This window comes from Paramormyrops kingsleyae, chromosome 6 (genome assembly GCF_048594095.1).
Source record: "Paramormyrops kingsleyae isolate MSU_618 chromosome 6, PKINGS_0.4, whole genome shotgun sequence".
Taxonomy (NCBI): domain Eukaryota; kingdom Metazoa; phylum Chordata; class Actinopteri; order Osteoglossiformes; family Mormyridae; genus Paramormyrops; species Paramormyrops kingsleyae.
The window spans coordinates 30058941-30074187 of NC_132802.1; the positions used below are offsets into that span (position 1 = coordinate 30058941).

The 15247-nt window shown below is 42.3% G+C and overlaps 1 protein-coding gene across 4 annotated transcripts in view; it reads left to right on the forward strand.

Annotated features, from left to right (window-relative positions):
* The window catches only part of LOC111844748 (poly(rC)-binding protein 4-like), a 39976-nt gene that overhangs the window by 15188 nt on the left and 9541 nt on the right, over positions 1-15247 (forward strand). For 2 of the 4 annotated variants that reach the window (XM_072713010.1, XM_072713011.1), the window contains 8 exons: positions 9536-9708; positions 10227-10250; positions 11754-11786; positions 12144-12260; positions 13440-13571; positions 13694-13822; positions 14451-14525; positions 14809-14871. In XM_072713010.1, the coding sequence (XP_072569111.1) occupies positions 9601-9708; positions 10227-10250; positions 11754-11786; positions 12144-12260; positions 13440-13571; positions 13694-13822; positions 14451-14525; positions 14809-14871 (681 nt within the window). In that variant the 5' untranslated portion in view covers positions 9536-9600. Of the gene's footprint in view, positions 1-9535; positions 9797-9826; positions 9841-10226; positions 10251-11753; positions 11787-12143; positions 12261-13439; positions 13572-13693; positions 13823-14450; positions 14526-14808; positions 14872-15247 lie in introns of those variants that run through there. The other 2 variants (XM_072713012.1, XM_072713013.1) reach the window with 2 other exon arrangements.

A 15247-nucleotide genomic window follows, 5' to 3' on the forward strand; every position in this document is an offset into this window, starting at 1 on the left:
CTTTTGGGTCAGACCCCAAGTTCCACCATGGGAAATTTATGCTGCATGGTCAGAACAGCTTTTCCGACATAAACAAATATTGCCGTTTAAAGGTGCCATAGAAGGCATTTTTTCTGCATTTTTAATTGTTCTCTGGTGTCTACATAGATGCTATGTGAACTTGGTCGAAAAACCACAAAGGTGGTTGTATTATTTTCCCTTTTGTGGTGGGCTAATTAGTATGTTGATGATTTCTGATCTGATTGGCTGGTTCATATTGAGGCACCAACACCACAGTTACAGTTATGTGGCGTATAATGATGTTTCTGTGAGCATATTCAACGGTGGTCCCAAAAAATTATAATAGAACTACTGTTTACAATATTCTGTTCTGCACTTCTGTGTATTTTATTGTCTTCTTTTTTTTTTACCTGTATTTTTGTATGCTTCTTTTATTTCTGTAAAGCAAATTGAATGACCCCTCTGTATGATAATGTGCTATATAAATAAACTTGCCTTGCCTTGCATTTTGTCATTATTCTTTCTATTTTGCCACATGTAACTGTATTATTCCCACTTTGGCCTAGTAAATATTTTACAGAAAATAACTTTGTGTTTGACATAGTAACAAGAACATTGTAGTTACTTCACATCTCATTCAACTAATGATTTTATGATTCTAGCTTGGTTATGTAATTTTTATAAAGAAAAAACACCAAGCTGAGAAGCCCTTTATAATGTGCTTGGATGTCTGCTTTTATGTTATTTATTTATTTATTTATTTTACTTCAGTTTGCATTAGATATTTGAACAGCTAGCAAGTTCTACAGGCAGCACAGAAACCTCTTGTCAATGTCAGTATCACAGACTTTGTTTACTCCTCCCCTCCCAACCGGGGGGGTTCCACAAAGCAGAGGGGTATTCCATGAAAGTAGCTAAAGAAAGCCAGACTTTCCCAAAAAAGTCTGACTCAAACTAGCGCCATCTCTAAACTCATGTCATTCCACTAACGCAGTTCAGCTTTAACTAATCAAGTCTCATACAAGACAGACTTGCATTGTCTCACTTAGTGCGCACAACCGAGATATTTAAGAAGCCCAGATGAATGGATGAACGATACATCGATCAAATGGGTTGGAAAACGTCTAAAACGAGAGCGGTATTTTTTCCTGCCGCAGAACAAACACTGCTGATGGAGCTGTATGAAGAATACAAAGATGTAATCGCTAAAAAGGCAATACTATGGCCATAAACACAGCCAGGGAGTTGGCTTGGCAATGAATTGCAGACAGACTAAATGTCACGCTTGGGACGGCGCACGGAGTGTAGACAAGGTGCAGGACGCCAAGAGTTGGGGCAAATACGGGGTTTATTGGAAGCAGCAACACAAAAGGAGCAAGCAACAAACGGGCTGACATAACAATGACCGGACTAGGGAAACAAACTGAAACGTGGACTAAATACACTCACCTAAAGGATTATTAGGAACACCATACTAATACGGTGTTTGACCCCCTTTCGCCTTCAGAACTGCCTTAATTCTACGTGGCATTGATTCAACAAGGTGCTGAAAGCATTCTTTAGAAATGTTGGCCCATATTGATAGGATAGCATCTTGCAGTTGATGGAGATTTGTGGGATGCACATCCAGGGCACGAAGCTCCCGTTCCACCACATCCCAAAGATGCTCTATTGGGTTGAGATCTGGTGACTGTGGGGGCCATTGTAGTACAGTGAACTCATTGTCATGTTCAAGAAACCAATTTGAAATGATTCGAGCTTTGTGACATGGTGCATTATCCTGCTGGAAGTAGCCATCAGAGGATGGGTACATGGTGGTCATAAAGGGATGGACATGGTCAGAAACAATGTTCAGGTAGGCCGTGGCATTTAAACGATGCCCAATTGGCACTAAGGGGCCTAAAGTGTGCCAAGAAAACATCCCCCACACCATTACACCACCACCACCAGCCTACACAGTGGTAACAAGGCATGATGGATCCATGTTCTCATTCTGTTTACGCCAAATTCTGACTCTACCATTTGAATGTCTCAACAGAAATCGAGACTCATCAGACCATTTTTCCAGTCTTCAACTGTCCAATATTGGTGAGCTCGTGCAAATTGTAGCCTCTTTTTCCTATTTGTAGTGGAGATGAGTGGTACCCGGTGGGGTCTTCTGCTGTTGTAGCTCATCCACCTCAAGGTTGTGCGTGTTGTGGCTTCACAAATGCTTTGCTGCATACCTCGGTTGTAACGAGTGGTTATTTCAGTCAAAGTTGCTCTTCTATCAGCTTGAATCAGTCGGCCCATTCTCCTCTGACCTCTAGCATCAACAAGGCATTTTCGCCCACAGGACTGCCGCATACTGGATGTTATTCCCTTTGCACACCATTCTTTGTAAGCCCTAGAAATGGTTGTGCGTGAAAATCCCAGTAACTGAGCAGATTGTGAAATACTCAGACCGGCCCGTCTGGCACCAACAACCATGCCACGCTCAAAATTGCTTAAATCACCTTTCTTTCCCATTCTGACATTCAGTTTGGAGTTCAGGAGATTGTCTTGACCAGGACCACACCCCTAAATGCTTTGAAGCAACTGCCATGTGATTGGTTGATTAGATAATTGCATTAATGAGAAATTGAACAGGTGTTCCTAATAATTCTTTAGGTGAGTGTACATTGAACTAATGACAGTAACCGGAAACAGCTGATAAACACGGGGAATCCACATGGGGTTAATGAGGGGGCGTGGCACACAAGAGGAGCGGATGATCGGGGCATGACACTAAATGTGTAAGTTATGTAAATGCCTGGTACGGTGGCACGTTATACTGCTAAAGTTCCTGGTTCAACCCCCATAGCTAATGGGGAACCTTCTGGGTTGAGTTCACATGTCATTCTTACTGTATAATGTTGTTCTTTGATCTTCATTAAATACTTTCAATCGCATCCATGTGAAATGTTCTGCACAAATAACCGTATCTTGTCTTTTTACTAATAAACTTACAAAGTAGACTGTGACTAAACAAAATATAAAAATATCTTCCTCTTCATATTATTTTCACAGATTTTTTTTTCAATTTCAGTCATTGCATTTCATGTTTGACCCTTGTAATATGGGTATGCTTTTACTTTGACGTGATTTTTATAGGCTTTATTATATTGATTATGTTGCAATCTCAGCTCTGTTATGGAAATATCATGCGGAAGATTACTTCAGAAAAGATGGTTTTTATTCTCTGCTTCCTGGTCTTGCTTTTACTCACAGCACCAACTACAGGGTTCCATTTTTTTAATATACAGACGCTGCTCTACTTACGAATTTTTAACTTACGAACTTTCAGTCATACGAACAAATAGCACTGTAAGTCCAAATTGTGTTAATTGGGCTCCTGATTCCTGTCTGCAACATAATTTTTTTTTCTGCGCGCCAATTCCACCTATTACGACTTCTGGCCGCTACTCCCACCTAGCAGCAGCGTAGCGTGCATACTCCCAGCATCCTAGTTCTTAGTACTTATGTATTCCCTTGAAATGATTTTGAATAACAACTTACGGACATTTCAAGTTACGAATGGTCATTCGGAATGTAACTCGTTCATAAGTAGAGGAGCGTCTGTACATATACTGTATACAAGACTCTCCCGCTAACTGAAACTAAAACGTCACCTAAAACAGAAAAACACACTGTAGGTAAACTCACACAAGAAGATCGTGCTTGTAAAATCAAATATATAGGGGCATGGCATTTTGGCACATTACACCTTACAGGTTAACAAAATAATTCAGTGAGATAATGTAAAATATTATGATAGATCAGGACACATAATTAAACAGATTAGTAATCTGTTCCCACACGTTGGATGTTCTTTGAGACAATGCTTAATTAAGCGAGACAGTTCACCTGGTCCGGAGAAGACTTGTTTACTCGCCTAAGTTACCATAGTAACTCAGCAGGGATTCATTTATGACACATTCATGGAACGGAACTCCTACTTAAATGAGCCAAACTTGTCGAAGTAAGTCAGACTTTCTCTTAATCCTGCTTTGTGGAAGACCCCCCAGGAGTTCTCAATTAGCTGGGTTAACTTAAGCAAGAAGTTAAGATTGTCCAATAGGAATGCTCCTTACTTAAACGCTAATTAGACCATCATGACTTACAGCTTTGTGGAGCAGCCTCTGGTGTATAATAATCAATACTATATTGATCCCTGTGGGGAAATTCGATTTATGCTTCCCCCACCTATCTCTCTGTGGTTGTGAGCATGCTGGCCATGCAGGGAAGCCACATGTTACATTGCCCATGTGCTGGCAGTTAAGGGCCTTGCTTAAGGACCTCCAAATGTGCTGAGGCTGGGCTTGAACTAGTACCCATCTGACCTCAGGCACATAGGCTTAGACCACTGAGCCACATGGCACCCCATGCTGCCTGCTGCTGTATGTTAAGTTTTGGGGGTGTGGTTAAGACTATTATGTAACAGTCTAGGATGTTTAAATTAGCCTGTTTTACCACCTTCTTTTACATAAGTGGGATCTATATTTGAAAGTGGTAAAAAGAGTATTTGAGATTCAGGGTATATCAGTTCATTGTACCGGACTCTCCTTATTCAACTATGCCGAGGTAAAGTCAAATTTTCATTCTGTGGCACCTTTAATGATTCAAAGCTAAGCCCATGATAGTAGCAACTAGCAAAGCAGATGCACTGAAGGAAGGTAACATTTGTCCGTAAGACAATGACAGAATATTTAGCTGTGTGGCATGTGGGCCTTGGTAAGATTTTCTCATAACTATTGCTGTTAATAATATGACTAGCTGGAGTGCAGAAGTTTCACTGTCATTTCTTCAGCATTGCAAACAAGTGATGAATACAATCATTTATTTCACATACAGTAAGATCATTCAAGTAGAACTGGGCTGCCTCTTTCCTTCCTCTTCTTTATTTAATTTGATCTACCTGACAAAGTTGTCAGCAAAATTAGGCTAAAAAAACAGTTGCTTTGCTGTAGAGGAAAGTGTTAATTAAATGTGTATGTGAGCATTCATGCAGGCATGCGCCAATGCACAAACAGTCTTATACTGCTCCTAGCAGCATGTTTAAAACAGATATACCTGAGAGCCTAGAGCATTCTGAGACAAGCTTATAAGCTCAGCTGATACTTAGTTATGATGTTGCACCGAAGCCCAGAATTCCAAGTTAAACTCAAAACATTCAGTGAGCATCGCACAGGGAAGATGATTGGTTTATTTAACTTTAAAAAAATGCTAGACGGAAGCATATGTACTGAAAGCTAATAAGCTAATAAGTTGTCCTATTTTAGAGCCATTTATCAAATAGGCTTTAGTTTTAAGATCACACAATCGTAATTAAATACTGTTGATCTGTCTATTGAGTACTGGCGATTACAGACGCTCCTCTACTTACGAATGAGTTTCGTTCCTAATGGCCGTTTGTAACTTGAAATGTTTGTAAATTGTTATTCAACGTCATTTTAAGGGTATACGCAGGTACAAAGAAGTAGGATGCTGGGAGTTTGCACGCTACGCTGCTTAAAGGTGGGAGTAGCAGCCAGAAGTCGTACTAGGCGGAATTGGCGCGCAGAAAAAAAATTGATGTTGCGGACAGGAAAACGGGAGCCCAATGAACACAATTTGTACTTACACTCCTCTTCGTTCGTATGTCTGAAAGTTCGTAAGTTGAAAGTTCGTAAGTAGAGGAGCGTCTGTATACAGTATGTACATGTGATAGGCAATGAAATTCAGCTTGTACTTGCTTATTAGTAGTATTTTTATTGTAAATTAATAATCTGTGCATCACAAATTGAAGTTTGAAACCATTACACAAATAGTAAAGTATTAGTCATTTTTCCAAACATGCTGAGTTTATTTCTTATTAAATACATGTACAGCCTATACGACCTCGTCATGCCTAATGCGAGGGTAATATGTGATTAACCCTAACTAGGTTTGTCATTATTTTTAATTATCTTCCTTTTCAGTGCTAATTTCAAGCAGGTCTCTTTTGACTTGGCTTTACAAACAATCTATGCAGCCAGGATTGGGCTGCTGGATAAAGCGCGAGGCTTCTTGTAGGAAATGGGAGGCATAGGTCCCTGTAGATCTCATTAGAGCCCAGCAGCTCAGCTGCGATGCCCATTAAACCCGGAGTGGTTCTGACTGCTCCTGCTGGTTAAGCAGTGCCTGCACTCTTCATTGTTTCGCCCTAAAGCAGAGACTTATCCCTCCTGTTAAGGAGACAGTTGCAGCAAAGTGTTACAATGAGGATTTTTCTTTTTCCTGTCATTCCCGTGTTCCATGAGGCTCGGAATAGATTTAATTATCGCCAACCCTGAGTTATCACACATCCTGTCCAGCAGAAATTGACCCTGGATGTCACATGAGGCAGGGGGCTTGCTGTGACTCTTTCCCAGGACACTCCATCCAGCTGGTCCTCTCCTAACAGCTGAGAACTTCTCACACACAGGCCAGATTGCTTCTTCCTGTTGCAGCAGGATTACCCCGAACCACCTGAAACGTACCCTCCACATCAGTGCACTGCTCCGGGGTAGCATAATGCCGTGTGTGATTTGTGCTGTTGGTTAGGCACTATGGTGATTACTGGGGTGATTTGCTGGGCACAGAAATTTCTGGGGAGTTCGGATGGGATGGAAGCAGGAGGGGAAAAGGCTATATAATGTATATGAGAATCTAGATTTAAGAACAGCAGAAAAGAAGGAAAGGAAACACCATTATTTTAGAAAAGTCCTTTCTGGGGGGGTTGTTTTCTCCTTCAGATATTAGGTGCAACTGGGGAGCCAATAAGGCCAGCAGGGGGCGCTCTCCATAGCCAGTGTGGTGCAGAGCAGCAGTGCACTGGCCCGGAAGGCGGCTCTTACAACGAGGGTCTGATACCACACCTGTCTCCAGGTTCACAGAGACTGCGTCTGACTCCAGGTTGCTGTTCCTGCCAGCTTAACTTGCACACCAAGCACTGGATTTTAAATTTAAATCAGCAAAGAAATTATATTCAGAGGAATTTGGCAGGTGAATCAAACAAGCCTCTGTACCTAATAAAAAAAAAAAAGAACTAAAAAATGAAAGGCCGAAACAAAAATGAATGTGTATCTGAGGGAAATAATGCATGAGGGATTTAGTTTATTCAATGTGTACAAGAATAATGATATTTATCCAAAAAGTGAGAACAGTGGATTTCACTGGTTGTATAGGTGCAGGAAGAAGGTACAGAGGGTACAATTAGTATTTTTGCTGTTTTACTCCCAAGTTAACCACGAGGCTGAATGAGTCCAAGTATGAAGCAGGTCACTTGTGCCCCAGTAAGTTCCCATCCTGTGGTCAGAATGCTAATTCAGGCGGCAAAGCTTCACAGAGCTCCTCTGTTCCTTTTGTGGAACTTTCATACTTCGGATTCTGCGCAAGTTTAGGCTACTGCCGCCCCCCCCGCCGACGTCCCAGCCAGCCAGCGCTACTTCAGATGATGCTAAACCACAGCCTGTTTACAAAATTCAGATCATTCTCTCCGCATTTCACTGAACCAAACTCGCATTCATTACAATTTCAAGGCCAAACTATCAAGCAGTTATGAAACAAAAACTCACGTTATCTTCCATATATGACAGAGTTAGGCCTCTATAGAGCATAGTAATGAATTTTTTGCTGTTAGTCTTTATTTGGAAGAATTGCCTTGTACTTTAGTGTAAGTAAAATATATTTTTGTTTTTTGTGGCCCTGTTGTATTAATCTGATAATCCTAGCACCTGCTCATGTTGCAAATGCTGCCTGGATGTTTCTGCAGATGATTACACATGAAGACAGCCAGTGATGTGACTTCACTGCTGGTAATATAAGATTGTTGGTGATATTGATGTAACGTGTGTATAATTCTGCTATTTCTGTATGTTATTTTTACATCACCATTGAGACCTACAGTATAAAGACAAAATGTCTGTATATTTGTAGTCCACATTTTAGCTCAGTGTTCTTTCATACAGTATGTTGAACAGACTAGACCAACGGGGCTGGCAAAGACTTATTTGTTGCAAAAAAATACACCAGCTAGATGTGCAGTATGTCTACATTTACCTCACAAGTCTCACTCCCTGAACCCGGGAGATTAATCTTCCTATAAAATCCTGTAGCTCAGGGGACCAGCCTGCTAGTGCTCTGGTTTCGCTGTATCGTACTTCCTGATTCTTGTGTGTAATTGGTTGGAGGGGAAGCCACACTTTGCTCTTATTCATAAATCAGGCAATTAGATACTAGAGTTTCGAGAACCAAACTTTCCTGGTGCAGCACTTTGATGGAAATGTAACTGATCAGCTTTTCACATTTTCCATCCGTCATTCTTCTGACTAACCTGATATCAGGGTTGGGGGGTTGGGGGTGGAGCCTATTCCACAAAACTGAGGTACACCCCTGACAGCATTCTAGTCCTCATCACATTTTACATGTTAAAATTCAGCAAAATCTGCCTTCTTCAGTAGGCTCTGCCTGATATTTGACTGCTTGTTTTTTTTTTCTCTGTACAAAATCGAGAGTTATGTGGATAACACAACACCTTCGGCATGGAAAAATATGTGCCTCCTTGTTCTCAGTTTGACTGCCCACACCTAGTAACATATGTAACAGCCCCTCCATTTAGCCATTTAGAGAAGTGACACCAGGAGGCACTGGCCTTGTTTGTGTGCTGATACAGAAACTGGGGATTTATGACACCTGTGTAAGCTGTGTATTACCGAGCACCTTTAACAATAAATCCTGTGTGCTAGAGATGAAATACGATGGTCAGTACACTGTCATGTATGCCTTAAATCTATACGAGCATGCAGGTTTATTAGCAGAAGTAAATAGTGTTGCATGCTCTACGTAACGTTGCAGCGTATGAATCCTACTGCTGCAGCTGCCAGGCCACAGTGTGACAGTGACCTTGCACTGGATCTGGATCAGCATGCCACTTCATATTGTTGCTTCTATGAAGTCTGCTCCATTCTGGTCATACTCCTCTGGCGTTAGCTTCCATTGTTTCCTTTTCTCTTTTGTCGCCGTGAGCCGCGCAGACGTTCTTAATGCATGGTCATCAGGTCAACCTCCTGCAAAGGTGGTTCAGTTGATGTGACTAAACCTTTATGTGACGATGCAGTGCTTGCTTATTCACTGCTTTAGGAGGTATCATGTCAGATAACATCCTTAAATACCACAAAATGTCTCTTGTCCTGACCTCATTCTTAGAATTGTGCCTAAAATAACAAAAACATGGATTTTTCTGTGCTGATTCATGAATACGAATGATGACATAGTGATCCGAATGGCATCCAGTGCGTAGTATGAGCAGCCAGGAGGCTCGTAGCTGCGCAGCTGCACATCTATGGCGCATTTCTGACTATAGGCCACATTATGCCACTGGGCAGCCATATAAAACATGACAGAACCTCTCAGAATCGATGCGCAAATGTCAGCTGAGTTGCATGCAGAGCTAATGTGTTAGAATGTGGGGAAATCCACATGGTCTGAGCCTGGCTTCGCTGTGCTCTGTCTCCAGAACAAGCAGTGAAGGGAAACCGCCTGCCGTGCCCCTGGAGTTTGGCCTGCTGTCCGGCGTTTTTAATGCGTCTCCCTGTGTCAGACTGTCTCTCCACAATGAACAGTGAGCAAGACTCCGGGGAGGGCAGCATGAACGTGACCCTCACACTACGGCTGCTCATGCATGGAAAGGTAGGCCTGTGACCCTCACACTACGGCTGCTCATGCATGGAAAGGTAGGCCTGTGACCCTCACACTACGGCTGCTCATGCATGGAAAGGTAGGCCTGTGACCCTCACACTATGGCTGCTCATGCATGGAAAGGTAGGCCTGACTGGGAGCTCGTAAAGTCACAGAGTGATCCGCGCACCCACACGTTCATGTGGAAGCGGGAGCTGCCTGGTTTGCATGTGTACCTATGGAAGACCCTTAAAAAAAAGAAGGATCGTGAAGTTTGCTATATGTACAAATGGTACCGTTTGCCAGGATGATTTTTTAAGTTTCTCAAGGGAAACAGAATCCTTGAAATATGACATCTAACAGCCTCCAGTTACTGATGTATGTAGTTATATCAGTACGTAAGTTATTTGTTCTGAATATGCTGTATGGTGCAGTGATTGCAGGATTTTTGAGAGTCAAGAATTCCAATCGCATGGTAGTGATGGAAAAGTACATTAACTTTGTTTCTTTTATTTTTCTAATCTTCGCAGGAAGTTGGCAGTATTATAGGAAAGGTAAGCAACACTCCTTCACTTCTGCAAGCAATTGCCACCTCCAGTTGTGTGCCTGAGTAGTTGCCTTGTGTTTTAATGGCGCATTTGTGGGTCTTATTGACTTATCTATGGCAGTCAGTCTTAGAGGCTGTCACCCTCAGTATAAACCACATAGACTTCAGTGGTGCATGATGGTACTTTTGTGTTCTTAAATATTATTTATTATTATTATCCATGTTTGGTATTAGTCTAGGGAGGTATTACAGCATAAAATCCAGGCGATCCACAAAAAAATCAACACGCAAAACAAAGGCTGCAAGATACTCTAAGGTCATTCCGAAGGGTTTGTGTTCATCTGCGGAGCTACTCTCCTCGCTTGCACAATCATTCAGTGTCTTCTCATAAAGCTGCCCTCTCTACTGATGCTGTCTCCAGAAACCAAAGCACTATCCTGTTCAGAAACTTTCCTGCAAACAAGCATTGGCAATAAACCTTTTTAAGTTGTAAAATCAAAGATATGTGTTACCTCAAGGCAGTAATCAGGCAGAAAGCACTCTTCTAGTAAGGCTATGTTAATGCCAAAGTGCAGCAGGTCTTTGCAATGCAGATGAGCTGTCTGTGGAGTTCATTGTTACTGCAGATGACCTCCGGAGGGACTGGGTGTAACCTACTTGCTACCTATTGAATGTCTCTTATAAATGTGATTTTACGCTTCTTTCTAAAGCAGATAAGCAGACATCCCAGTGAGGGCAGGTGAAAACCCCCTGTGTGGATCCCCTAAGCGTGAAGAGTTTAAATAAGCATATCGTGATCCCACCAGCAGGATTGCTAACAGCAGGGTCACTACCCGCTGATACCAGCAGATTTTTCCTAGTGTGAGCAAGTGGGTCTTTTTCACATGTGCAATCTGACCTCTGTCTGAACCAAGAAAGTCTTGCCTCCAAAGCCAGGAACAGAGAGGAAAGCTTTGGCACCAAAAACATCCCAACACTCCCTATACTCAGACAGGTATTAGATAACAGTACAACAATACTGCAGGCGTGGGTGTAAATATAGAACACCTCTTCAGTGAAGGAAAGGAAGGCGTGAAGGAGAAGGCTCACTCAATCCTCTGACTGCTTGGCACATAAGACTAGTTTACTTGCTTTATAGAAGCCTTGGTCGAAACTATATAACGAGAGCAGTGATGTCAAAGCAGGCCACTGTAAGACTAGAGTTATGGCTCATTGCTGAAACACACACGAGTCTATCATGCAGCAGAGCAGAAGATTTTTCCAGGTCTGTAAAATGAAGCAGCACACTGGAGGGAATTACAAGCTGTTGATTTCAGGCACCCTCTTTTATCCTTCCTCATAAAAGGAGTCCTAACGGTACCATGCGTGCCCAAGACATAGAGCCGCTTAACAGAGCAGGGCTGCCGTTCACACGGGAAATCTAAGCTTAATTTAAGCTCTTTTATTCTATGGATGAAATGCTGTTTCAAACAAAGTACTTTTAACACACAGCAATTATTTTCTTTCCCAGAAAGGAGAGACGGTGAAAAGAATACGAGAAGAGGTAAGCCGTGTTCCATATTTATGATGCCCTTCTGCTCTCCCTGTACCTCTCCCATGGGGCCTAGAGAGCGACACTCTTAATGTCTGCTGTTATGCGATATTTCTGTGTGTTTTAAAGTGCATGAATATGAAGGTTTATGTATGTAAATATCTCACTCACTGTTTTTGTCAAGGTGGATGAATGACCAAGAGTTCATTAACAATTACCAAGTGCTGTGAATCTTACCTTTGCCTGCATTAATAACTCCATGGGTAGTTGAGCATTTTTATTTCTTTCAGGTGAATGTGCCACAACACAAAGTAAGTTAGGTTATTAAAATGTAGACAGTGTGACAGCCTGTCGCTGTGGTTTTCACAGAGCAGCGCACGTGTGAACATCTCAGAGGGAAGCTGTCCTGAGAGGATCGTCACCATCACTGGTCCCACGGAGTGCGTCCTCAGAGCCTTCGCCATGATCACGCTAAAGCTGGAGGAGGTATCATGTTTGGATTTGCACTGGGACACATCTTAGAACTGGGGTTGCAGACGTGATTTAGAGCATCTCCTATTGGTTTCACTGTAAGAAAGTTGGGTATTTCAGGTATTTCATTTTTTTGGGGGGGGGTTCTTATGGTAACTGTTAGCCTGGCCCATGATATTACCTGCACTGAGCACCATATTTTGTGTGCTAAAATACTTAATAAGACATTCTATGTAGGTTTTAGCCAAATGTTACTTTAAGTAGTATTTCATACTGATGAGATTTGCAAAAAACCCTGCAGCATGTTCTCCTGTTTAATGTCACTTTTAATAATACTCATTCTTTATGAACTACAGGCAGTTCAATACTTTCTCCAGCATGTTTACAACGCATACATCCTAGCCACAGCTGATTTCATTCTCCACTAAATGCAAAAATAAGTACCTCCTATTTACGAATGAGAAGAATACAAAGATTGTGGCCTGCAATCTGCAGTGAAGGGAAAACTGTAATTAGTGTTTAATTCCTGCAAGATATTTCTACTGTGTATCAACATTCATTGAAATTTTCCACTGTAATGAACGTAAAGTTTTCTGTGGACTATACTGTATGTGGTAGGATCATATTTTCAGAAGATTCTGCGAATCTTTGCATAGGTGGCACTCAGTGGCACCACCAGAGATTTTGGGCCCCATGAAAGCACATCATATTGGCCCCCCATCCCAGACCAATCCAATCATATTCCAATTTTTTTAGGGCCACAGGGGCCCTTGGGATCATCCTGCCACCCCCATTGGTGCCCATGTTTGCACTTTATTCTTCTTCGTTAATGAAATGAGTTTCTACTCACGAAACTTACATTATGTTAAGGGCCAACAAGTCCAGAATATTCATACGAATCAAAGGGATGCCTGTTCCATCAGCAGTGGCCTTTAAGAGGACAATTAATCAATCAGCTTTTTGCAGAAGATTCAGAAAAATGTCATTAAGAAGCTTTTAGGGCTTTTAGTGTTTTGTTCCTTTAAATATTTAGCAGACAGTTTTACTCAGATCAATAAACAGGGACCACAATTTCTTCCTTGAGAAAACAACAGAAAGCGAGATCTGAACCTGCAGATATTCAGGTTGCTTCGCTACTGCTTCTAAAAACAAACCAGGCTTTGAGCCATTGTCTTCTCCTTCCCCCCTTCACAGGACCTCACGTCGCTAGTAAACAGTGGCACGGTGGCCAGCAGACCTCCAGTCACTCTCCGATTGGTCATTCCCACAAGCCAGTGTGGCTCGCTCATTGGCAAAGGCGGTTCAAAGATCAAGGAGATAAGAGAGGTGAGAAGCTTTGGTGTTTGCTGAAAATGCCTGTTTGGGTAAAAGTTCTGAAATAAGTTGTCCTATTTTAAGTGCTGTTGACAAATGGAGAGCTTCCTTTCTTCCACCTTTGTTGCTGACAGAGCACCGGGGCCCAAATACAGGTTGCAGGTGACTTGCTGCCCAACTCAACAGAACGCGGAGTGACGGTATCTGGAACCCAAGATGCCGTCATCCAGTGCGTCAGACTGATCTGCACAGTCATTCTTGAGGTACCCGCCTCCACTTCAGGCCACATCCATCCCTGAAAAAGTCACACCATCTCAATTCTGAGGTGCCACTTCAGACCAGGATAAAGCCTCCGTATTCTATGCCAAAAGCAATAGTTTTCTAATGCTTGTCACTGAGAAATGTTTTCTATATTTAATATATATCAATACTTAAATAAGATTAATGAGGACTCTTGTGCTTCATATCCAGTGCCTTGTTTGCTCCGATTTGCCAGGGTCTAAGTTAAAGGTTGGAGAGGGCTTCATTAGGCTTCATTAGGCTTCATTAGGCTTCATCGCCCCGAGGTACAGCTACCTGCCTGTACATTCAATGGGGCCTCAGCGATACAGAGAGGCTGCTCACACAGGAATCCATTCATTGTTAAAAAGCCAAGCTCCCTCCATTAATATTAGAGGAGTATTATTTTATTTCCAGCATGTTAAATATGAGCCTTTAATCAATTTGCATTCCCAATTTATAGCTGTGATATATGTGGTTGTTAAAGTCTGTCATCCAATATACTTTTACTCCTGGATGTGCTGTAATTGCTTGTTTCTCTGCAGCGCCTTACTGACAAAAATATATGTGTATTTGTGTTTTAATCGGCCTAACCATGTTTTGGTACTACAGTCACCACCGAAGGGTGCTACCATTCCGTACTGGCCGGGCCCGACCCCAGGAGCCGTGCTCCTTGCCAGGAATCAGGTGAGCATACGAGCCAGAGGTGCGATTGCAAAAACAGTATCTGAAGGGCAACTTATAGTCTTATGTCTCCCTATTGTACTGTCAGTGTGATGTGTGAAGAAATATTGTGGCAGTATTAAATTCTGACCATTTTTTCACTTATGATTTAATTTAAAAATATAAAACTGTCTTGGAAGTAATTTAATGTTACAGTGAATGTCTTGACATTAAAATATGACTTTAACATCAGATAACTCAATACTTAAAGTAAAGTCATGGCTTCTATTGTTCCACGGTTCTGTAGGCTTCCGAGTTTGGATCGCATCCACTGTATTCTCTGACCCAAGGTGCAGTCGACTTACAGCAAGTAGGTATTAGCTGGGCATGACTTCTGTCCTCCATTTCCCCAGCCAATGAGACAGCAAGGTAGCCCGCAGATGACTTTTCATGTTGATGCTTTGGGGCAAAAGGTAAAGCGCACTCCACATACAGATGAGAGTGTCAGCTCTTACTCATGAGCGACACGTGGACTAATTCTTGGGTCTGGGGACCATTTATCATCTCATAATACCCAGAATGCTACAGCTATCATTAAAGGGAGACGCGTCCCAGGGTGGCACTCTGCCGCGTGTGTAATGCCCACGTCCTGGGGCAACACTCAGCCGCATGTGTAACACTCTGTTTCCGGGGTGACATTCTGCCGCGTGTCTAATACCCTCGACCTGGGGCAGCACTCGGCCGCG